Below are 24,731 nucleotides of genomic sequence, written 5' to 3'. Positions count from 1 at the left end.
TAATAATAATAATAATAATAATAATAATAAAAGAAATGTTGAAGTGGAAAAGAAAAATTGCTCCCCACGAATCACTGGATTGAGGGAACTAAGAAGAAGGGAATTAGCATTTCCATTTAAAGACCAAAAGAACTGTCTTTTGCATTGAGTAGAGGGAATTGTTGTAATTATAATCAACAAATGTTTGTGATAATACTTCTTTCACCACACCAGTTCCCTAGAGGAGTGCTGTATTCCACAATGTACTCACCACAATCGTTGCCTGCAGCATAACTTATGTAAGGTTCAACTTCGTCCAAAGAAACAATCTTGAACGATGCGACAGGCGTGGAGCCAGGCTGAGTGGAGATCATTCCTCGAAACCTCGTAACGCTCCAAGTACGGACGTGATTGTACTCGCTGCATACAGAAACTAGGAACTTCTCTGATAAAGTTACCTGTAAAATTACAATTCCATTCACCCTGTAAGTCTTCAAACAGTACATACTTTACATCACTCTGTACAACCTTCACTTTCTAGCTCAAAGGAAATATACGAAGTGTGTTCAAAAAAAGACCGAACTTTGTAAATTGCGCGCAAACCGCAACATTGAGTGAGTTGTGACTGTGGCGGCGCCTAGCGGCAACTTCTGACAACAGACCGCTGCTTTCCGCATTCCATTGCCTGCATTATCAGTTGAGTTAGAGCCTCTGAAGTGATTGCGTGTGTCACATGTTCGTCGAATTCTATAATGAAACAGCTTGAGGAACAACGCATGTGCGTGAAGTTCTGCTTCAAAGTTGGGAAAACGTTCGTGGAAACATTTGAAATTTTACGATGTTACGATGTCGAAACCAAAAGGCAATCATCACAGTGGGTGGGAAAAGGTTCTCCTCGACCGAAAAAAGCACGAATGAGTCGTTCAAACATCAAGGTGATGCTGATTGTGTTTTTTGATTGGAAAGGCATTGTCCATCACGAGTTTGTACCCCGAGGCCAGACAGTGAACAAAGAACTGTACCAGAATGTTTTAACGCATTTGAGAGATGCTGTGCACAGGAAGAGGCCTGAACTGTGGGAAAACAAATCCTGGATGTTGCACCATGACAATGCGCCAGCACATGCCTCTCTCTCGGTCCGCAGTTATCTGGCAAAACACCAAATTCCTGTTGTGCCCCATCCGCCCTATTCTCCCGACTTGGCTCCAGCAGACTTTTTCTTATTCCCCAAATTGAAAACCACCTCGAAAGGACATTGTTTCCAAGACACTGAAGAGATCAAGGAGAATGCGACGAGGCAACTTCGCGCCATCAAAGAAAGTGCATTCCAGGAAGCATTCCAAAAGTGGAAGAAACGTTGGCAACAAGCTGTTGATGGTGCAGGGGACTATTTTGAAGGAGACAGTCTGTGAAATGATGTAAGCTACATAATAAAGTTTTTCTAGCCACAGTTCGGTCTTTTTTTGAACACACCTCGTATGTTGCATAACAGAACATCAATGACTAAGAAGAGATTATCTGAACACTTAAATGTACAGGGACTGGAGAGGACCAGCTGGGCACTATGGTGAAAGACATTTCACTTGGCTTACAAGTCATTTGAACAACATTAAAAATTTGAAAAACTCTTGCATTTCAGTGGATTTCCTCCCATGTTGGACTGAAGGGAAGTGAAACAACAGATTCATTGGCTAAGAAAGACAATAACATACATACAAAGGAGACACCACCTCAAATATACTTGCTCAAAAGGTACTGGACAGTCTGGGAAGGGAATCCAAGAAAAGTAGGAAGAAAAATAAGGAAGCAGTAGTAGAATATTTAGGCAGGAGGTACACGTTTTGTATGTCCCATTTCCTGATACAGAGTCAGGGATGAAGTGAGATCATGATATTAGCTTTTATTTTTTTTACAATTTGTTTTATCTTGCAATGACACACAGTAGCAGCGATTGGGAATTAAAAGTGTGTTGGGGGGGGGGAGATTGTACAGACAACAAATTTACCCAAGATTGTGGGATTTAGCAAACGTGTGGAGGCTTGGGGTGGGGGGTGTAATACACATCAAAACTGGGAAGAAAAAAAGGTATAAAATGGTACGTTTTTTGAAGCTCTCTGAGCAAATTTTGACAAAGAGGTAAAGGTTGACAGTTTACCAAAAGTGCGGTAATAATAGTTTTTTCAGATTTTGATTCAATACTATACAATAAAACTTTCACCAAAGAAACAATAATTACATATGTATTACTATTAAACAGAAGTATGGCGTGTTTATATAATTTTAAAAATACATTTACTATTTGACTATACACTAAGAAACCAACAGACACTAAAGAGACTGCCAGGCTGACGAACATGCACGTCAATCGAGTGAATCATACCTCAGTGTCTATGAGCTTGGCAAAAAAAAACCCTGCTAGTCTTCCCTACATCACATGCAAAGTATCCACTACTTACTGTAGTGCTATGCAAATAGGTTAGCCGTGACGAACATTTTGTGCTTATTTCCGCTAATAATTTTGTTAATAATTATAAAAAAGTAAAGGAAAAAATGAGGTGATAAGACAACAGGACTTTTGTATATAGCTGGGGTTTTTTTCATAATTTCTATAATTCCTAGTTTTAGCCGGCTAAAATGGAATAAAAATTTAATATTTCCTCCACAAATTGGGGGGTGGGGGTGGGACTGCCTCCCCCGCTCCCTAATCGCCGCTAATGCCAACACAGATAGGTCTTATGGCGATGATGGGATAGGAAAGGCTTAGGAGTGGAAAAGAAGTGGCTCTGGCATTAATTAATGTACAGCCTGGTGTGAAAATGGAAAACCCTCTTCACGGCTGGCGACAGTGGGGTTCGAACCCAGTACTTCCCGGATGCAAGCCATGTTTTTTATGTCCAGATGCCCTTCCTAATGCAAACTTCAGTTGAGGAGCTAATGAAGATGAAATGAATGACAACGAATAAAACTGGGTAAAGAGGTGGAAGAAATAGGCTGTGGCCTATGAATACGAACTATCCCAGCATTTATCTGAAAGTGAAAACGGGAAACCACAGGAAACCATTCTCAACATAGCTGATAGTGGGGTTCGATCCCACTGTCTCTGAAATACAGAGCTTGGGTCCATAGCCGTAGCACATTAACACGCGCAACACTTCATTCAATGGAGGAGGTACACATTTTGCTTACTTGAATTTGGTCAAATTCAAATTTCTATATGCCGACCAACAGAGACACACAGAAGCAGCATGAAGCAGAACTGTGCTTCTACAAGTATAGTTCCTGCCACTGAAAGTAAACTCAAACCCCTCCCTCACACACTGAATAACTTTAAGGTCAAAAATTAATGACAACAACTTTGAGAGTTTTGGTTGTCAAAGTATCTTACGGCTTGTATAATTAATGAATACTGAGTAGCACTTAAGTCCGACTTGTTGGCTGAATGGTCAACGTACTGCCCTTCGGTTCAGAGGGTCCCGGGTTCGATTCCCAGCCGGGTCGGGGATTTTAATTGCTTCTGATTAATTTTTCTGGCTTGGGGACTGGGTGTCTGTGTATGTCCCAACCCTCTCTTCTTCATATTCATACAACACACCACACTACCAATCACCACAGAAACACGCAATAGTGATTGCATCCCTCCATATAGGGTTGGTGTCAGGAAGGGCATCCAGCCATAAAACAGAGCCAAATCCACACGTGCAACGCCGTTTGCACCCGCAACTCCACAGGTGTGGGAAAAGTGGTAGAATGACAAGAAGAAGAAGAAGACTGAGTAGCACTTAACAAAGCAAATCAATGGGTTTAACTTCACCTAAAACAACATGTCTAAGTATCACAGGAAATAAAATACATACTTTGGTGACAGGACTTTGGTGAACAGTGAACGTCTGGAAGAGCTGCGGGCCATGTCCCACAGTCTCAGGATGCTGCACGATCACACGCACTGTGCCAGAACTCGTTCCATAAGCTATCTCGATCCAGTTGCCGCAGAGACCTGGCAAAACACACCGTGTTCTTTAAATAAAGAGTATCAGCACCTCCTGAACAAGCTACAACAAACAAACACGCACACACACCATTTTCCGAGAATTTTACACAAGCTGAACTTGTTTACCTGGCAGAACAAATTATAAAAACAATTCCAAAATTACAATGATTGTTGTAGATATCGGATTAATGTAACAATAACATGAAAAAATATAAACATCAAAATAAGTTTCTAAACATTAAAGACAGTAATTTCTGTAGTGGTGCAGTCTATGGAAATACTCAAAAGTGACTTATCGTGTTGTATTTTTATGAAGATTTTTTGTTGCCAATGTTTTAACGTCCACCAACTCAGGTCTTTTGGTGATGATGGGATAGGAAAGAGTTAAGACTAAGAAGGAAGCAGCCATGGTCTTAATTAAGGTAGAGCCGGGCTGAGTGGCTCAGATGGTTGAGGCGCTGGCCTTCTGCCCTCAACTTGGCAGGTTTGATCCTGACTCAGTCCAGTGCACAAATATGTCAGCCTCATGTCGGCAGATTTACTAGCACATAAAAGAATTCCTGCGGGACTAAATTCCAGCATCTCGGGGTCTCCAAAAACCGTAAAAGTAGTTAGTGGGATGAAAAACAAATAACACTATTATCATTAACGTACAGCCATATCAAAATTTTCCTGGTGGGAAAATGGGAGACCACGGAAAACCATCTTCAAGGCTGCCAATGGTGAGGTTCGAACCCACAAAACTGTGCAGCCAACTCGCTTATGAAGATTAATGCTATTTTAAATTTTGGTGGTGGTGATTATTATTTTAAGAGGAAGTACAACTGGGTATCCACATCTTCACTTAGCAGTAATCTGAGAAAAAGTGGAAGAGAGTATTGGTATTGACAAAAGAAAGTTAAGGACCATACAGGGTGTGCAAAAAGAAACCCAACTTAGGCCTCACAGACCTAACACTGTCGGGGTTGGAAGAGAACAAGAGCTGACCAAGGGAGGTTGGACAGGAAAGATCAAAGTGAGGAGGTAATTCCAGCTAAAGCTTGCGGTCCCATGGTAGTGAACCTATTCTCCCAAAATGAGAGCCCCTCTTGCAACAGACATGTATTGTAGGCCCCCCAGCCACAGGAGCATAACAGCAGATAACTGCTCATGTTTGCTCTTTCTACTTCACCTCTATCACCTCTCCTTCCCAGACCAATGTGAAGTGCTGTTTCACCAAAACCTGGAAGGCTGCAGGGACATTACAGATGCACAGGCTGTTTGCACCTTTATTGACATCAGAGCTGTAGATGGACTTATCAAAATCACACCCATTAATTTGTAGGTTCATTTCAATTGCACTTCTCATAGTTACAACTTGTTCAGGATGCCGTAGCCTCAGATGCATGGAAAATGGAAAAATATCACCTGTATTGTCTTAGAAGAATACTCAGAATAAAATGACAGGAACATCAAACAAACATCAGTATGCCAGAAGAGCGCAATATCACAAATATTAAGGCAATAATCATCAAACATCAACTCTGACTGGCCACCACATCTCCAAAGTAAGTGACGTATTCTGACGTTAAGTCTCAAAAGCACCAAATTTACAGTGGCCACTACATAGTGTTTAGAGTGGCAACATGTTGCCCATGAGGGCCTCACAGCAGCAATGAAGGCACATACATGATAAAAGAGATCCTGGAAGAGAACGAGAAACTGAGAAGAAACGACCGCCACGTTCTACAACAAGGAGCCAGCATTACAGTAGAGCTAGTGGTGGTTACTGTTTTATAATAAGAGAAAGTACAACTGGGTAACCATCCTCTATTAAAACTTATCAGAGAGAAAAATTGGAAGAGATACAACACTTCGAAAAATGAAGGTATCACCCAAAGAAAACAAGAATCGTGAAGGACATAAAAACTAAAGATACCCTAGGCCTTGAATGCTCTAATACCATGAGGGTCAGAAAAGAACAGGAGTTGACCAAGGGAGGTCAGATAGGACAGATGAAAGAGAGAAACCAAGTAAGTGGAGGCAATGTCAGGACTCAGCTAAGGGCCCCGTGGTTGCCAAACTGTGCTCCCAAATTGACAAGCTGCGAGTATCTGAATTTGAAGCATCTGAAGAAGAAAGTTATTTATATACCATGGTACAGAACAAACAACTGTACAAATACAAATTGAAAATAGGAATCCAGGAACATACACAACAGACCATGACACATCAGTGTGGACAAATAATTCCACATCTTTACACACTGCTGCCTTTGTAGGTAGGCTTCCTCCTCATCAATCCATTTTCCTCTGCTAGACTTCATTTCTCAGACCTCAATAACCTTGTTTCTGATTCACTGAGGAATCCATACTTGAAAGGTCTACCGTATTTCAAAAGTGTAGGATTTTAAAAAAGCAGGTAAAATACAAGAAGAGAGCGAGTCAGCTAAAATGTTCACCTCAAATAACTCGTAAACCATTTAAGATTTTGAAAATCCGCTTTCACGTTCAGTAATATTACTAAGGAGCTCATAAAACTGAACTGGCATTTTTTCTTTCCAGGGTGTCAATATCTGTGGAAATAACAGCAGTAACTTTGTATTTCTAAATGGAATTACAACTAGTTTTAGTGATATGGGCTCTACAAATTCAAAGGTGCAATTATTTAAAATCCCAACAAATACTTCTTGAGAAAGTGGAATATCTTCAGAAGTACTTTGTATGGCAGCCATAGGGCTTATTCAAATAAATCACTAACAAGGCAGCCACCGCAAGAACTACGTAAAGAGTTCCTTCGCCTTCTTCAGACGGCTACCTGTACGCTTTGATATACCGAGTGAGCTGGTTACGCTGTTCGGATTGTGTAGCTGTGAGCTTGCATTTGGGAGATGATAGGTTCAAATCCCACCATTAGAAACCTGAAGATGTTTTTCTATATTTTCCCCATTTTCATGCCGGGGCTGTATCTTAATTAAGACCACAGCTAATATCTTCCCAATCTTAGCCCCTTCCTATCCTTAGTGTGACGTTAAATAGAAAGCAATCACTATGGTAACAATGTATGATCTCAAACTTATAATACATGGATAAAATGGAAGAAAGTATCAGGAAATGAAAAGAAGGTGCAAGACAGTGGAGAAAAAAGCTGTAAAAGATTAAAAGGAGAGTTGAAAGAGGATGTGCATAGCAGTAAAAGGATGCAATATGGACTTTTGTGAAGGAAGTGAAAAGGAAAGAGTCTACGTAAAGCAGGAGAAAGGGAAGAAAGGAGAGTGTATAACACAACCAGAAGAGATAAGGAAAAGATAAAAGGATTACTTTGATGAGCTCCTGAATGTAAAAGGGTTTGTAGACGAGATGAGAAGCAGAGTCTGAGGAGACTGAATCTGAGAGGGAAATCACAATGGAAAGCTGGAAACTACTGTCAAAAGAATGAAAAAGCAGGGAAAAGCAGCAGCAACAGTGAGTGCAAATTATAAAAGCAGTAGGACTTGTTGGTCAACAATGGCTGTAGAAGCTATTTAAATGTATATGGAAAGAAAAATCAATACCAAATGACTGGAGTAAAGGAAGGAGGAAAAGAACATATATAATAATTAACAAGGAATCACACTCATATATCAGGTAGCAAATAATAATTGAAAGGGTACTGGAAAAGAGAATGAGAAGAAAGGTGGAAGGACGATTACAATATAGCTTTCAAAAGGGAAGATCACCACTAGACCCCATCTTCAGTATGAGTCAGTTAATGGAAAAACACTGGGAATACAGAAGACATGGTGATGGCATTCCTTGCAATAGTGTCTCCAAAGAAAAGGTTTGGGAAGTAATGCAACAGAAAGGATTTAGAAAACAAAATGATAGAATACGTGCATGCAATGTACAAAAAATTATTGCAGCAGTGACCACACACATGTGGGGAGGACAGAGTGGTTTTGGAATGAAACTGGACAACAAGAAATTGTGCTGTCACCCACTGTTACTCATAATGGTTACAGATGAAATTGTGAAAAAGGCAAAATATGGGGAAAGGGAGCTGAAGGTAATGCTGTTTGCATAAGGTGGGGAGCAAACAGAGAGGAAATACAAGGGCAACTCTGCATGTTGAGTGATATTACTGAAAATTATGGAATGAAAATCAGCTTGGAAAAGAGTAAGACTGTAAGAGAAAGGAATTATAAATATAAGAGGACAAACCCTTGAAATTGAGGACGGCTTCAAGTTCAAGGGCATGACATGAAGATCAATAAAAGGATTTGACAGGGAAATACATTCTACCAGAGTGTGAAAAACCTGGTGTGGAGGAAGGAAGAACCAATGAACTGTAAAGACATGATGTATAAGATGTACTACTGCCCAGCAGAGACCTGGACTCTGACAAAAAGACAGGAGCATAAAATTCAGGCCCGTGAAATTAAATATTTAAAAATTATGATCAGAATAACAAAAATAGGACAGAGTAAGAAATGAGGAAGTCGGGAAAGAAATCAGAGAGAAAAAGCTTTACGAAAGAATAAAGAAAAGTAAACTTAGATGGTTTGGACATGTTAAGAGGACGGAAGAAAAATACAGAAGCGGATGTTGTAGACTCAGATAAAACAAAGAAGGGCAAGAGGGAGATCCAAACTAAGGTGGTAAAAAATGATGAAGTACAGTATCATTGGAAGAAATCTGGATTGGAAGACAGTTAATGAGGAACAATGGTGGTTGGAGAGAGGAAGATGGACATGTGCCATAAACATCCCAAACCGGCAGGAGCTGGATGAGGGAAATTGATGACGATGATGATGAATAATGCCATAGGAAACACATCAAGGAAAAACAACTTTTACGGGACAACATTCATTCATTCATTCAAATAGGGTAGCCCACAACTGGTGAACAAAGCACTTTTGAAGACATTCCATTTTCTCAAGAAGTACTAGTCAGCTTTTAAAAGTAATCACACCTCTAAATTGACAATGTCCACATCTCTCTACTGCTAGTGTAGAAACCAGTGCAGTTCCATTTAAAAACACAAAATTAGTATAATCTTTAATGGTTTACATGTTATTTCAGGTGACTTGCCCTGAATATGACGAAGATGACGAAGACATTTCATTTAGGGACATGGAGAAAAGGTCTTGGTCAGTATTGAACTTTGAAATATTCAAGACCGTAATGGCCCAAAAAAGGTAAAATAATAATAATTTTACATTCGACTAACTATTTTTACGGTTTTCGGAGACCCTGAGATACCAAAATTTTATTCCACGGGAGTTCTTTCGCATGTCGATAAATCTGCAGACAGGAGGCCGACATATTTGAGCACCTTCAAATACCACCGGACTAAGCCGAGATTGAACCTGCCAACTAGAGTTCACTCTACTAACCAAGGAGCAAGTTAAGTTAAATAATGAAATATTTTAAGTAATTTTTACTGTTATTAAAGAAACATATTCTACACATGAAGTTTTCATGAAAATATGTTTAAATGTTTTTCATTTTGCTGCATTTTCATTAAACCTTTCATAAATACAACACTGCAAGCCATCGGTGACAAACATCCTTTCTTACTTACTTATTGAGGAGAATTAAGCAAGCAATGAGCCTAACATGCAAACGAGCGACAGGAAGGTACCGAGATGCAACACTGTGGTCAAGCCAGACATTCTCAACGCCTGTGAGCGGAAGCGCCTCGAGCTCTCTCAGTGCCACATGCTTGGAACTTAGGTGGCTCAACACATGACGCTGAACCAAGCATAAAATAATCACACTCATGAACCCAATATCCTGATAAACAAGAGGAACAACACACCTTGAGGCACTGGTGTTTTTTTTTTTTTTTTTAACGTCACGACGACACAGGTAGGTCTTATGGCGACGATGGGATAGGAAATGGCTAGGAGCTGGAAGTGACCGTGGCCTTAATTACGATACAGCCCTAGCATTTGCCTGGTGTGAAAATGGGAAACCAGGGAAAACCATCTTCAGGGCTGCCAACAGTGGGGCTCGAACCTATCATCTTCGGAATGCAAGCTCACAGGTGCGCAACCCTAACCACGTGGCCAACTTGCTCGGTACTGGTGTATGGCTAGCCGAGACTGTATTAGCCATCCAATAACTACTTATTATTATAGACTGTTATGCTTTTTAGCATTCTGTTTACTTTCTTCAATGACACTACTGATAATAATAATAATAATAATAATAATAATAATAATAATAATAATAATAATAATAATAATAATAATAATAATAATAAATATTAATAATCCTATGGCCCCAACTACCGTGAACAGGCATTATGATATGATGTCATTTAGGCTGCCTGCCTGTCAATTTCACTTTACCAGATGGCAGAGAAAGTGGCTGCCTGGCGAAGGCCGTAAAGGCGTGCTCGGTTCACCCTATCAGAAAGTCGAAACATTTATGAAACGAGATTTCCACTTCCGGAGGTGCACATGGCCCTGAGGTTATCTCAGCCTTAACCAAAAATGAGTAACAGGTTAATTCGGTGGGGGGGGGGCGGCAACGGCGGCCAGGCATAGAGCTAACCACTCTGTCCCAACTAAGTGCCGAGGTTACGGATAGTGGAAGCCTTTACGTTCCACTCCTCGCAGGGCCTTCATGGCCTGTACGTACGGAGATGACTTTGCTTTGCTTTAGATGCAGACACACGAATCTCCGTTGGAGGCTCTATGACCGATTTGTAATTTTCTTTTGCTGGATAAGCACCAAATGTGTGATTAGATATCTCCTACATGCCGACATCATATAACACTGGATGCAGAATGGATTTCTTTCTGCTCTTCAAAAATTCAATTACCTTTACTCAGCATGAAACCGCGAACCATTGATCTGGTGTCCAACATTATACCAGCAATCCATCCGTCCGTCCTATTGGACCGATTTGCTTCATTTTTGTATTATTCTCTCCGGAATTACCTGCCGGTGAATCATGAGACACTGGCAGGTCTAAGTTTAGCCAACTTTGAGTAATCATAAAATCAAATCATTAAATGACCACTCCAATAATTGCAGGCAAAGGCTTAAACGAACCCGCAATACATCCTGTACTTAGCAGGTTGTTAAGCAACTAACACTTTCATTAATATTCTAATATGTGATTTTCATTCTCAGTAGGTAATGTCATTGCATGCAGCCATCTTTGGTTACTACATGTCAAACCATGTGCTCTGATCACAGAAGAATATTATTCCCTGCTAGATACTCATTGATTCTCTAACTTTCCCAGCTTCCAAATATATTCAGCAGATGGCAGAGCATTCCTAATAACGTACATGCTTCTAAGAGAAAAAAGTCTATATACAAACAGACCTCATCATTGCATATGCCTTAGATATTATCTCGGAACACCTATTGAAGGATAACCTAGCTACACTAGAAAGAAGAGTGAAAGTCATGTTTCTTGAAAAAGATCACTGCTTGGCAAAAAAATGCTCCTTTGAGACTAACCTATGAGCTCCCAATAGAACCGTTCTATATATAAGAACTGTGATCGAAAATACTGTTGCCTTCTATAACACAACATAAAACTTTACATCAAGAACTACAGGATAAAAAAGTGAATATCTGGATAAATTAATTTTTATCTGATGACGGCAGAATGGATGAATTATGACTACAAACTGCGGCATACCATAACGCGCTTATTAAATGTTCATAAAACCATTGAAAAGGGCGGGCAAAACAATATGACTACGACAGGCATATCAAGACGAGTTATCTCACCTATTCATAACGAATGCAACGGAGCAGCATGGGTCCTCTAGTCCTGTTTAAAGATGACAATGCCAAATCGAATTACAATATCTCAGACTTCATCCAGCACCATACTCCGACGTATTTCAACATCAAATGGGTGGAAGAATGATTCCTCCAGTGCAAACCAGATCATCCCAGTGGGATCTCCATTGAGCAGGCTATTCAGGTTCAAATTCCTTGGTCAATAGCTTCCCAAAGCAACCACTTTATAAGTTGCTAGGTTTAAGTTGATTTAAAAATTTACAAAACATTTTGTGCCAAAAAGTTGTTTTTTTTTCCCCCCCACTTCCTGTCCTCTTGCTATATCAGCTTGGATTTCCATATCATGTATTGAAGCCACTCAGATTTTGCACTGATATGAAGCTCTTAACAAATATTTTGCAGTGGGGTGCGAAATCTTAGAACACACAATTTGCCTTAAGCTACACGTGCAAAATTGTCCAAAATAGAGTTACAGAAAAAGAGGGAGAAGTAATCAAATATACACCAATCACACCAAATATGAGGAATTAACACAACTTCATAATAAGAAAATTACAATAACAGCTTCCTAGAACAATAACAACTCTGTAGGTGATGATGTATTCACTCAATGTCAAATGACAATTCCATCACAGCATTTGCAGCAATAAGCAACCAGACTAATTAACAAACAAAATATATTATGAGGGCAACTTTCATTGACAACGAGGTGGGGGAAAGTAAGGTAATATAGTTTTGCAACCATAATTTATCAAGTGGTCATTCTGCTTAGTCTGAATTTGATTTTATACTTTCAAATGGTGGCATGAGTGTGCTCCATAACACTGAAGAATGTGTTTATTCTATTGGGTATTTCTTTTCATGTTCCTATCTTTCTATACAGGGTGATCGGAAACAACGTAAACCAAGTACATGAGCGTTACAGCGATGGTCATAGTGATAAGTAATTTGAAAAATTTATGTCTATATCAGGCGTCGTTGTCATTTTATCAATTGCTGAAGTTAGCCAATACGATCGCTTCAACTGGTCTTACGAGGCAGCGTTGCTAAATCTACACGTGGCTTGGTCGGGCTTGAGAGCCATGCGGAGAAATGACCATCAAACACTAACACACTGTGGGTTTCAGCCTGTGCCACTGTAGCGTGCTTGCTCTGGACTGAGCCTATCAGCAGGGAGGTCCTTGTTCAAGTTTCTCCCCTCGAGAAGTTTCTTTTTTCTATTGGCGCTCTCAAGCTAGTCATAAGCCATGTGCAGATTTAGCAACACCGCCTCGCAAAGCCCATCCAAAGTCGCCCACGAAGCGATCTGATTGGCTAACTGCTCATATACTCTGTTCACGTTGGTTTTTTTCACAACTTGCTTTACGTCGCACCGACACAGGTAGGTTTTATGGCGACGATGGGATAGGAAAGGCATAGGAATGGGAAGGACTCGGCCATGGCCTTCATTAAGGTACAGCGCCAGCATTTGCCTGGTGTGAAAATGGGAAACCACAGAAAACCATCTTCAAGACTGCTGACAGTGGGGTTCGAACCCACTATCTCTCAGATGTTCACGTTGTTTCAGACCATCCTGTATATGACTTGTTGGTTCCTTTCAATTGCTTCTATTGACCTGTAAGGCTCCTTTTCTCCCTCTGTGTCACTAGTCTTTTAGCACTCTTGCCTTTTCTGCTTTCATTTTATTCTACATGCCCCACGTCTGTCAAGGTGACCCCTCGATGAGTGTTGATGTCCGCCCTCCTGATGAAGCTCGCAAGCAGAAATGAGCTTGTCAGCGACTACGAAGAACCGGGACTGGCGAGGGGAGATCCTTCCAGTGGTAGGAAGATGTGAAGATTATCCTTGTCCTTCTTCCATGTTTGTCCTTGTCTCTGCATTCTGCTTCTCCCCTCTTCTCCTATTATATGTTCCAATTCATGCTCCTAACTTTCTATACAGTCAAGGCTCAATTTGTCACTTGTTCAGAAAAGTGCTTTCTCTTTTCTAACCTGAATGAGAATCTACAATATAAAAATGATATTCAGTCACACATTTTTATATTTCATGCAGTGAGTTCGACATTTTTAGCTCAGACAATGTAGCAGTCACCCATCCGTGACACGTGGAGTGTTCGGGATGGTCAGAACCTTAAACATAAAAGATAGCCCTCAAATTGACCACTTAGTATTCATCAAGATTGTCTTCATTATCAATCACTTAAAAGCAGGTGCTACAGAAAAATAAAGTAATTTCTCACTTCTAAGAAATAAGCAATTCAGAAGATTCCGCACCCTACTTCTTGCAATGCCAATTTAAAAAAATAAAGTCAATTTATGAAACAAAGATAAAATGTTGGTGCTTAGCTAATAAATACTGTATATGTGGGATTTCAATCACAGTGGTTCAAACCGTTACTTCTGTTTGGTGTTTTGCAATCAGCATTCTATACCCAAGATGTAGGTGCTGCACTTCTTCCAAAATCCTCTTACAAATAAAATTTATATTTAGCTCCAGTTGTCTCAATTCAGGTTTCAGAAAGTTGTTAGGAAAAATACTTTTTAAGTTTACAAATTGATACACACAGTAATAACCCTCATCATATTATTCTTACAAAGATTTAATTTGTGACATAAGCTTTATTACTACTGTACTTTGCAACATAAATATTCATATGTAATAAATTTCATTCTGGATCCATATAGACAATTGATCACAATCAAAAGTAAGAAAGGTCCACATACACAGAACACTTAATTTGTTGTTTCTATACTTCATTCATTGTGGGACTAGTTTTGACTCTTTACAGCTGCAGTTAGTTCAATGTAAGCTTTCGAGGACACTTACACAATGGGCTGAGCATTGGGAGACATCTACTTCAAACTGATCCATTGACAAAAAGATCATACCATCGGACTAAAAGGTTCACAGATTCAAGCTGTAGATGTCTCATTCAGCCTTGCAACAACTCACTAATTCACATCATCTACTCGCCAAGAACAAACTTGCTTCAATTTAATAGTCTCCCTCAAATACGTCGATCAACTGACTTCAAGCTAAGACAAGAACTAGGAAGCAAATATATGCACGTCACAATTTTAGCATGATTAATTAATAGTAGATAAGTTTTAATGTGTTCTTCCACTCTATTTATGTAAGTGTATTTTTCCATATTCACATACATACTTTTATGAACTGACATTCCAGTTATCCCAATATAGGTATCCAAATTGTTGCACAAGCCCCAATTTAATTTTTGTAATTATCACTTTATCTACATCAACCTTGTGCAGGACTCAGTGTGCTGGTGGACATGTTTTGTTGGTTTCAATTTCTATAACAAATACGAGTATTAGGACATACGAAGTGTTTTCAATTGTATATTTGGTGACTGTTTTTGTTATACTCCATTAAAGAAGCTGGATTGGATGTGGCATAAGTAATTAAGGAGGAAAAGTGGAAGGACAAAAAAGGAGTGGAGGCGGGTTGTTAACCACACCCAGGCGAATGGAGTGGGGCATTGATGATGATGGTGGCCAAGGATGACTTCGTGTGTAAAAGAGGTCGAAACTAGTCCCACAATGAATAAAGTATACATACAATAAATTAAGTGTACTGAATAGGTGGACCTTTCTTACTTTTGATTGTGACATAAGTTGTTTACAATCTGCATTATATGACACGAAAGATGATTTTTTGAACATTTTAATGAAAGCGCTTCAGAGATCCTTTCTGAACAGCATTTTCATATTACGAAAATGATTTTTATGCAGCACAACGCTTTATGAAGGTGAAAGCTGGACATTAGGAAAACAAGAGAAGAGCTGCCTTGAAGCAGCAGAAGCGTAGATGTGGCGCAAAATGTCAAGACTGAGCCAGATTGAAAGAAAAAACAAACCAAAAAGTAATACGGGAAGCAATGGGGAACAGAGATTGTTAAATTAATTGGATATGAATATTGAATTTTCACGACCGCATAGTAATCAAATCGACTTTCAACTTATTAGGTCATGTTATGTACATGTAGTACGTGTTGAAGAGATGTTAAGTACAGAAAAAAAATGGCCAACCGGAAACCGGTGGGATCACGATCTAACAGGTTGAAAGTCGATTTTGATTAATTGGATATATTACATATTCAAGACGAGACTGCACTTGGATGAGATGGCACTATTATTTATCGCAATTGCTAAAGGACAGTACGACAAGTCTATTTTTTTTTTTACTAATTGCTTTACATCGATCCAACACATATAGGTCTTATGGTGACGATGGGACAGGGAAGGGCTAGGAGTGGGAAGGAAGCGGCCGTGGCCTTAATTAAGGTACAGCCCTTGCATTTGCCTGGTGTGAAAATGGGAAACCACGGAAAACCATCTTCAGGGCTGCCGACAGTAGGGTTCGAACCTACTATCTCCCGAATACTGGATACTGGCCGCACTTAAGCGACTGCAGCTATCGAGCTCGGTAGTCTATTACTTTACCGTGACCTGCAATACGTTGCCAACCACGGCTAATATATATTCACAGTCCTAGAAAAACATTGGGTCAACAATAAACATTTTAATTAACAACAACATACTGAAGAACAAATCTGAATGAAACCTTTTATTAGCTTAAGATCTTTGAAGATGTAATAGCTGTATTTCAATTGTTCGTTTTAAGTAATAATCGAACATCTAATTAATTTGTCATAATCACGTCACTGTGATTTTTGGTAAATACTTTTTTTGCTGAAGAAGAGAATTATGTTTTCTCGAAACATGTACGAATAATAATATGTATTAATCAGTTTTTTGTGTATAATCTTTACAATGTGGTGGTGGTGGCAGTGGCTTCGGAGGACATTGCTTATAAGAAGAAGAAGTGCAACCAGTCAACCATCCTCCAATAAAGAAAGGCAAGGGCCACGAAGGGCGTGAAAATGAAAGACTCCCTAGGCCTCGTAAACCTAATACCGTCGGGACTGGAAAGGAAGAGGGGTAGGCTAAGGAAGGTCGGATAGGGTGGATTATCTTCAGTATAATGAGATTGTCAAGCAGCAGGCACGTTGTAGGAACATTAACGACAGGACAAGACATGACTTGATGTGAATGCTGCAAATGCAAAAACAATGGGGAGAATTCAGACTGGAATTTGTGTTGACAGTTGATATGAATCCAAGGAACATTTGAGAGAAAGGAACCACTGTATCAACGAGAACTGACTAATTATAGGTTTAGTGCATTGCTTCACCTGGTGCCGAAGGAAGAGGTCAACCTAGGAAGAAGCATCTGGAGAACATCAGAAGGAGAAGGGAATGTGAAAGTTACACGAAAATGAAACAAGCAGCAGAAGAAAGAGAAGAATGGTTGTATCAGCAAGACAAAGGCATTTATAACATGAATGAATGAAGTGGGAACATCACAGTCATCCTTCCCAGACACTTCCTGAATGGGAATGGTTTGCACAGGTTCATAATGCAGCTACGATGGGAAAGAGGGGCCACAACATTAAATGTGCTACTATCCCACCATTTCCATTAATCTAGTGTGAATGAACAACTTCATGAAAAGACAAAATACCTGAGATAGCTATTAAATCCAGTTATAATTCCCACTCCCACTTGAGAAAGAAGGTGGTGGTGGTGGTGGCAGCGGCATCAGAGGACATTGCTTATAAGAAGAAGTTCAACCAGTCAACCATCCTCTAATAAAGAAAGGCAAGGGCCACAAAGGGCGTGAAAATGAAAGACTCCCTAGGCCTCGTAAACCTAATACCATCAGGACTGGAAAGGAAGAGGGGCAGACCAAGGGAGGTCGGATAGGGTGGATGAAAGTGAGGAACCTGGCACAAGTAAGGGGAAACAATGCCATGACTCAGCTAAGGGCCATGTGGTCACCAACCCACGCTCTCAAGTTAAGAGCCTCTGGAGCCCCTTTTAATCGCTTCTTACAACAGGAAGGGGATACCGTGGACCCACCTGAGACACTTTGGTTTCAGAGTTCTGTAGCAGCATTTCTTTTCAATTACAAATTTACTGAACAAGCTGAATAATGAATCTCAATTTATCTAATAATCACCTGCCCCATGTCATAGGTGTCTACTCTATACATCTGCAGGATGTCAACAGCAGTCCACAGAAGGGTGATGGACAGAGAAATGCCCCAGGCTAGGCTGTACCTAGAATTAAAAAGGGGATATACACCTTTAGGGGTTTAAAAATTGCATTTCAAAGCGAGCAGGCTATGCAGTTTGGGTCACATCGCTGTGAATTTGCATTCGGAAGACAATGTTCTGTTGGCAACCCTGAAGATGGTTTTCCATGGTTTCCCATTTTCACACCAGGCAAATGGTGGGGCTGTGCCTTAATTAAGGCCACAGACAATTCCTTTCCGGTCCTCTCCCATCGTCACCATAAAACCTACCTGAGTTGGTGCGACATAAGAACAATAGTTTATATAAAAATGCACTTTTCAATTTAATTTCATCTTCAACTTACTAGGAGGAAAAACAAATTACCTTCACTACTTCACAAGATATGTTTGAAGCCGGAAAGCTGCAATAAGCTCATCGGAAGATGAGAATAAATGGGTGTAGAAAAACTGGGATTGATGAAGAGAAAGCCTGATAGGGTGGGTCTGACAGCTATCTACAGTTCTTCATACACACTAAATACATGAAAATGGTTTGAGTATTACCACATTAAGTCTTTTGGCCACTCCTTCACATCCTAGATAGGATATGGAGATTGTTCTTGTTTTTCAGTGTTTCCACATTTGTTCTTGTCTCTTTTTATTTCTCCCTTTTCCCATATTGATCTGTCATTGTGTGCTCCTTTTCATGCTCTTTCCCATATATGACTTTATTTATCACTTCTTTGTTCCTTTCCATTATTTAAAATAATAGTAAGTGTACTTAAGTACTGTATCTTTGGCATTCTTGAAAACAATACTTTTAAAGTATAATATATGATAGATGATGATGAAAAGTGAAATGGCGTATGCCTATGGCTTTTAGTGCCGGGAGTGTCCGAGGACAAGTTCGGCTCGCCAGATGCAGGTCTTTTGATTTGACGCCCGTAGACGACCTGCGCATCATGATGAGGATGGAATTATGATGAAAACGACACATACACCCAGCCCCTGTGCCGGCGAAATTAACCAATTACTGTAAGGTTAAAATTCCCGACGCTGCCGGGAATCGAACTCGGGAACCCTGTGGCCAAAGGCCAGCACGGTAAACATTTAGCCATGGAGCCGGACTAGATACATGATGATGCTTTCTGTTTAAAGGGGCCTAACATCTAATGTCATCGGCCCAAGATCAGATAGAATGGCAAGATTAGGTTTTTTTTTCGCTAGTTGCTTTACGTCGCACCGACACAGATAGGTCTTATGGCGACGATGGGACAGGGAAGGGCTAGGAGTGGGCAGGAAGTGACCGTGGCATTAATTAAGGTACAGCCCCGGCATTTGCCTGGTGTGAAAATGGGAAACCATGGAAAACCATTTTCAGGGCTGCCGACAGTGGGGTTCGAACCTACTATCTCCGGAATACCGGATACTGACCGCACTTAAGCGACTGCAGCTATCGAGCTCGGTATTAGTTCTATTAGAATATCCTAAAATTCTATCAAATCATTTATGCTACATATGTACAAGATTGTTCATATTGTGTGAACTTGTCACTGATCATGAACGACTGAAGAAGTCGTCTAAAATTCTGTGTACACCATCTTAATAACTGTGACCATTATATCATTGCAAATAAGTAATTTGAAATAACCCGATGTTCGTCTGGATTGAAACATGTCATTCTAGTACTGTATTTTGTTTCAGGTATGTACTAGTGTTTTTCAAATTTGTATCTTGTGTTCTACAGACTAAAAAACTTAAAAGGTTATATGAGCTCAGTTAACACTGCAAAGAATGGCTTCCATCTCAACAAAACAAAACATACTTTTGAAGTAAATGCCAGTAGAGCGAAACATGAAGTATATTTGTAAGAGTTAGAAAACAGAAGTGCCTTGGGTGTAGAATGCTGAACCCAACAGATGGATAACACTAAATGGAAAAGCTTTTTGCTGTTGCTTCACGCTCATTACCTTCCCTCCCCCTTTCAGGTGCTAGCATGAAACACAAGGACGCTATGTAATATGCTACACTGGACTGAAAAACACAAAGAGAACATTGCTCCAACAACCACTCCTACACTCACACTTACCTGGCTGCAGGGCCTACAACATAAATACACAATGTTACAAGATCTCAAGGTTTAGAAATCATCAGCTATTTTCACTGAAGAAAATGTTGTAAAATGAACTCAACCCATATGACCTTGCCAGTCACTCCATTCATAAATATACAGGTTTGTAAATAATAATGAATCTAAGCAAACTTACACTGGACAGCATAAGCAGCCTGCTGACTTGAGAGGGTGCCGAAATAATGAAGAAATAAAAATTGTGTAACTTATTTAATGATATTTTCAGTAGATGATTCTCTCTGTTAGATTACTTTGCACCTACTATATTTGTTGACTATACCTAACTCATGCCTTTACTGTTTACAACGCACTGGTATGGGCTAGAACAAATTTGTTACTTTCCACCACCTGTCTCAGTCTCATCCTTGGCTTCGACAACATGAAAGCAACTGAGGTACGAGCGATGCTAGTAATGCCATTCCTTTTGCAGCCAATTCCTGGAATGAATGGTGTGAAAATGTTCCACATAGGGTCAGTTGTTTCATGCATTTCAATGGACTGGCAGACTGATATGTAATAGTAACTTCTGGCTCAGTAAGGAAAGCAAAGGGGAAACTACCTCACTCCTCATTTCCCTAGCACGCCCGTTCAGTGATGCTTAGGCCGTCTATGACAGCTGATAGCAGAGCTGTCAAGGTTCCAACCAGCCTTCAGGCTGAATACTCAACTGCACATATACCTATTTCAATGGGCAAGTCGAGAACGTACAGTAGCTCGGAAATTAAAACATATCTTCACTCTACAAAAAGTCAGGACCATTTCTCAACTTTAGCAAGAGTCTCAACTGAGAATGAAATTATCAATATCTTGGATTTCTCTCAAATGATGAATACTTTCACAAAAAGAAAAACCAGGTGTGGGTATTATGTGAGGATATAGAGTAATCTAACTTTTTGTAGTCTGGTGAAAGTATCCACTCAAAAAAAGGAAACTCTTGACATTTAGTGTGAATTAAAAGTTAATGTTTACTTTTGAAAGTAACACTATTTATTTGTTTAAAACATACATGATGCAGTAGGATGGACTGAAGTGGATAAACATTGAATTTGATCATAGACGTCGCTAGATACCGTGTGGAGTGGCCACGTGCGTTATGGAGCCAAACTCTGCATTCAGGATGTGAGTGGGTTCGAAATCCACCATCGGTTGTCCTGACAATGGTTTTCTGTGGTTTCCCATTTCCAGTGCCGGGACAGTTCCTATTCATAGGTCACAGGCGATTCCTTCCATCTCCTTCCTCAATTTCATTGATCTTCAGCCTTCTCCCTAGAACCTTTCTAATGGGCCCGACCGGCTATCATAACCTAGATATGTGCCAGTTACATAATATTTCAAGCTGTTTTACATCACACCGACACAGATAGGTCTTGGTGGGATGGGAAAGGGCTATGAGTGGGAAGGAAGCGGCCATGGCCTTAATTAAGTACAACCCCAGCATTTGCCTGGTGTGAAAATGGTAAACCATAGAAAACCATCTTCAGGGCTGCCGACAGTGGGGTTCGAATCCACTATCTCCCAAATGCAAGTTCACATCTGCGTGCTCCTTACCGCATGGCCAACTCGTGCGGTTTACATAATATTAATACATATTTGAGTCGTCGTGTGTTCCAAATTAAAATACTATAAACTATTTAAATGAAAAATCTTCATTATTATCAGCATAATTGCACGAGTTACATCAGAGTTTAAATGTTTAGCTTATCACGTAGTGTCATCCACGAGCAGTGTCTGAATTAGCGTGGAATCACATGCAAGCACTCGATTCTGTGGGACGTAACAAACCCGCCTGGCACTCCACAGCAACCAAGTTATTGTGAACGAGTAGTAGAACACTAGAAGTTCAAAATACTCTGTTATGTCTTCTTCGTGATAACACTAAAATAGTTCAATTTGCAGTTAATGTTTACATGTCTAATATTATTGTTAATACCCTGAGGGGAATAAATTGAGATGTTATCATCAGGGAATGGATTTATATGTAAATACATAGCTCTTTAGGAAGATAAAATTAATTATATTTTGCATTATCTTTACGAATCATGACGTGTGGAGTTGAAAAAAATGTATTCATTTTCCATATTTTGGAGTTTAGCACATATGTTCCATATTCTTCGTCATTAAAATCAATATAGTCCATATTTCGGCTAAAAAGTATTACATTAGATTAAATTAGCAGTCCTCTCAATAATGGAGAAATAAATTTAAAATCTATATTAGAAAAATTAATATTTCAATTGGTGTGCAGGTCATTATCACGCCTGTCCACGTCTGGGCTGATAAAATAAGCTGAGCCGGGCTGATGGCTCAGACGGTTAAGGCGCTGGCCTTCTAACCCCAACTTGGCAGGTTCGATCCTGGCTCAGTCCGGTGGTATTTGAAGGTGCTCAAATACGACAGCCCCGTGTCGTAGATTTAATGGCACTAAAAGAACTCCTGCGGGACTAAATTCCGGCACCTCGGCGTCTCCGAAGACTGTAAAAGTAGTTAGTGGGACGTAAATCAAATAACATTATTATTATTATTATTATTAAAATAAGCTGATATGCAGTGCGAAGAGAGAGGTTGAGCCCAGAAGTGGTGGAGATCAGCCGGTCAGTACCGTGACTATCTGAATCACACTTACAGCACTGATAAGCTGCATTATATAACATCGACTGTGTCTGTGCCATAATTTCGTAACTACGGAAATCTCATTCATCGACGATATGCTAGTGGTTTCTGGATTAGTTCATAATTTGGGCATTCCCTTTGATTGCTTCATAACTCCATCTAGTTCACTACCAGTCATTCACAGTTTGAATTAGCAGTGAGATGGATCATAGTGTTCTTGTACGTTCAGTGTGTGCAGTTATATAATGATATTCATTGAAGACATTAACATTGTTACAATACGCCTCAAGTAACTCAGTCAACCAGTTTAACAATGAAAAGTTACATATCAGAATTTAAAGAAGATGGTTTATCAACTGACAGTAAGATATTATTTTGTTATTTGTGTCATTGTACAGTGACATCTACTCAAAGGTTCCTTGTGCAACAGCACATTTCAACCAGTAAACACCAGGCTAACAAACAACGAGATTCCAAGCAGAGACAGTTGTTTCTGACACAACCAGCAACTTCCAGTGTAACGTCCGAGTTCAACACCGATCTCTGCTGACATACCTCTCTTCAAACTGAATAATCAGTGCTTCAGGGAATTCCTCGAGAAATATACTAAACGATCCATGAGTCAACGTTCAGAAAAACGTACTGTTCTGCCATATACGATGAAACTGTTTGGAAGATAAGGCAAGAGATTAAAGACGGTCCAATTTGGGTTTCCATTGATGAGACAACAGACAAAGAAGGTAGGCTAATTGGCAACGTAATCATTGGTCTGTTAAGCGAAGACTATTGTAAACGGATTCTCTTAAACTGTGATGTTCTAGAAAAGTGCGCTAACAAAACTATAGCAAAACTGTTCAATGAGGCTGTGGGTATCCTTTGGCCACAGGGCGTTAAGTATAATAAAATGTTACTTTTTATTAGCGATGCTGCACCTTATATGATAAAAGTCGGAGAAGCATTTTGTGTTGTACATCCTAAGATGACTCATTTAACATGTGTAGCACATGCCTTTCATCGTGTGGCAGAAGTGGTAAGAGGCAGTTACCCCAAAGTGGATTTATTTATTTTCGCAGTCAAAAAAGTTTTTCTCAAAGCCCACAGAAGAGTTCATCTTCTAAAAGAAATGTACCCAGAGATTCCATTGCCGCCTACGCCGGTTCTAACTAGGTGGGGTACGTGACTGCAAGCGGTTGAATATTATGTTGAATATATAGACTGTATTAAGAACGTTCTGCATGTCATGGACTCTGAAGATGCAGCCTCTAATGAAACCGTGAAAACACTTGTCTGCGATACAAGTGTGAGAAATGACTTATGTTACATTCAGCATAATTTTTCATGCATCACAAAACCACTGAAAAGGCTCCAAAACTCGAAAGTTGTGAAATTGTGAATAAAACTGTGGAATAACTAAATCGTGGTACAGGTAAAGTTGCAGATGTAGCAAACATGAAGATGGCCACTGTACTTTCAAAGAACCCTGGATATGAAGAAATGACGAAGGTTGCTGCAATGCTGTGTGGAGATTTACATGTAAAATTAACATTGGATTTAACCCCAGCAGATATTGTAAAGTTGAATTATGCCCCCCTTACCTCTTCCGATGTTGAACGCAGTTTCAGTCAATATAAATCTGTCCTTAGAGATAATAGGAGAAGATTCACTTTCCAGCACTTAAAAACATTTTGTAATCCATAGTTTTGGCAACAGAGAATAAAATATTGTGTGTTCTTCAAATATATTAAAATGAACTTTGATATTGAATAGGAATTAATGTTATATGTGTAATTTTAAGTCCATATATAATTTCATATTTCAATAAAAATAACTAAATATATATGTACATATTTCAATATTTATTAGTACATATAAATCTGTTCCCTGGTTATCATATTAATTTTTTATGTAGTATTCCCCACCCGTCTACTCAATCCTGCCACTCAGCTGACGAAAATTTCTGGGGGTACACTGGACCATCATTATTGGCAATGAGAGGACAGAGAATCGTGCACAGCGAAATGCATAGTGGAGGTGATCCTTGGAACTTCTAGATCTTACTAGATGGTCCTGACCAACACAGCCATCTTGCCGTAGCAAAAGCTGATGTGTGTAAAGTACGCTATTAAGAACATTGGTTAAAAAGACAAGAAGAGATAGAATTCAAAATATTAAAATCAGAGAACCGTTAGTACAGAATA

The 24,731-nt window shown here is 39.7% G+C and overlaps 1 protein-coding gene across 1 annotated transcript in view; it reads right to left on the bottom strand.

Moving 5' to 3' along the window:
* Positions 1-24,731, bottom strand: part of LOC136884015 (BTB/POZ domain-containing protein KCTD3) — a 79,144-nt gene that overhangs the window by 17,454 nt on the left and 36,959 nt on the right. The window contains exons 8-9 of the mRNA XM_067156015.2: positions 3,834-3,973; positions 251-437 (exon numbers count right to left, since the gene is read on the bottom strand). Of these exons, the coding sequence (XP_067012116.2) occupies positions 251-437; positions 3,834-3,973 (327 nt within the window). The remainder of the gene's footprint in view (positions 1-250; positions 438-3,833; positions 3,974-24,731) is intronic.

Source organism: Anabrus simplex, chromosome 12 (genome assembly GCF_040414725.1).
Source record: "Anabrus simplex isolate iqAnaSimp1 chromosome 12, ASM4041472v1, whole genome shotgun sequence".
NCBI lineage: Eukaryota > Metazoa > Arthropoda > Insecta > Orthoptera > Tettigoniidae > Anabrus > Anabrus simplex.
The sequence above is the reverse complement of the archived record's forward strand: the minus strand, read 5'-3'. Positions and strand labels throughout refer to the sequence as shown.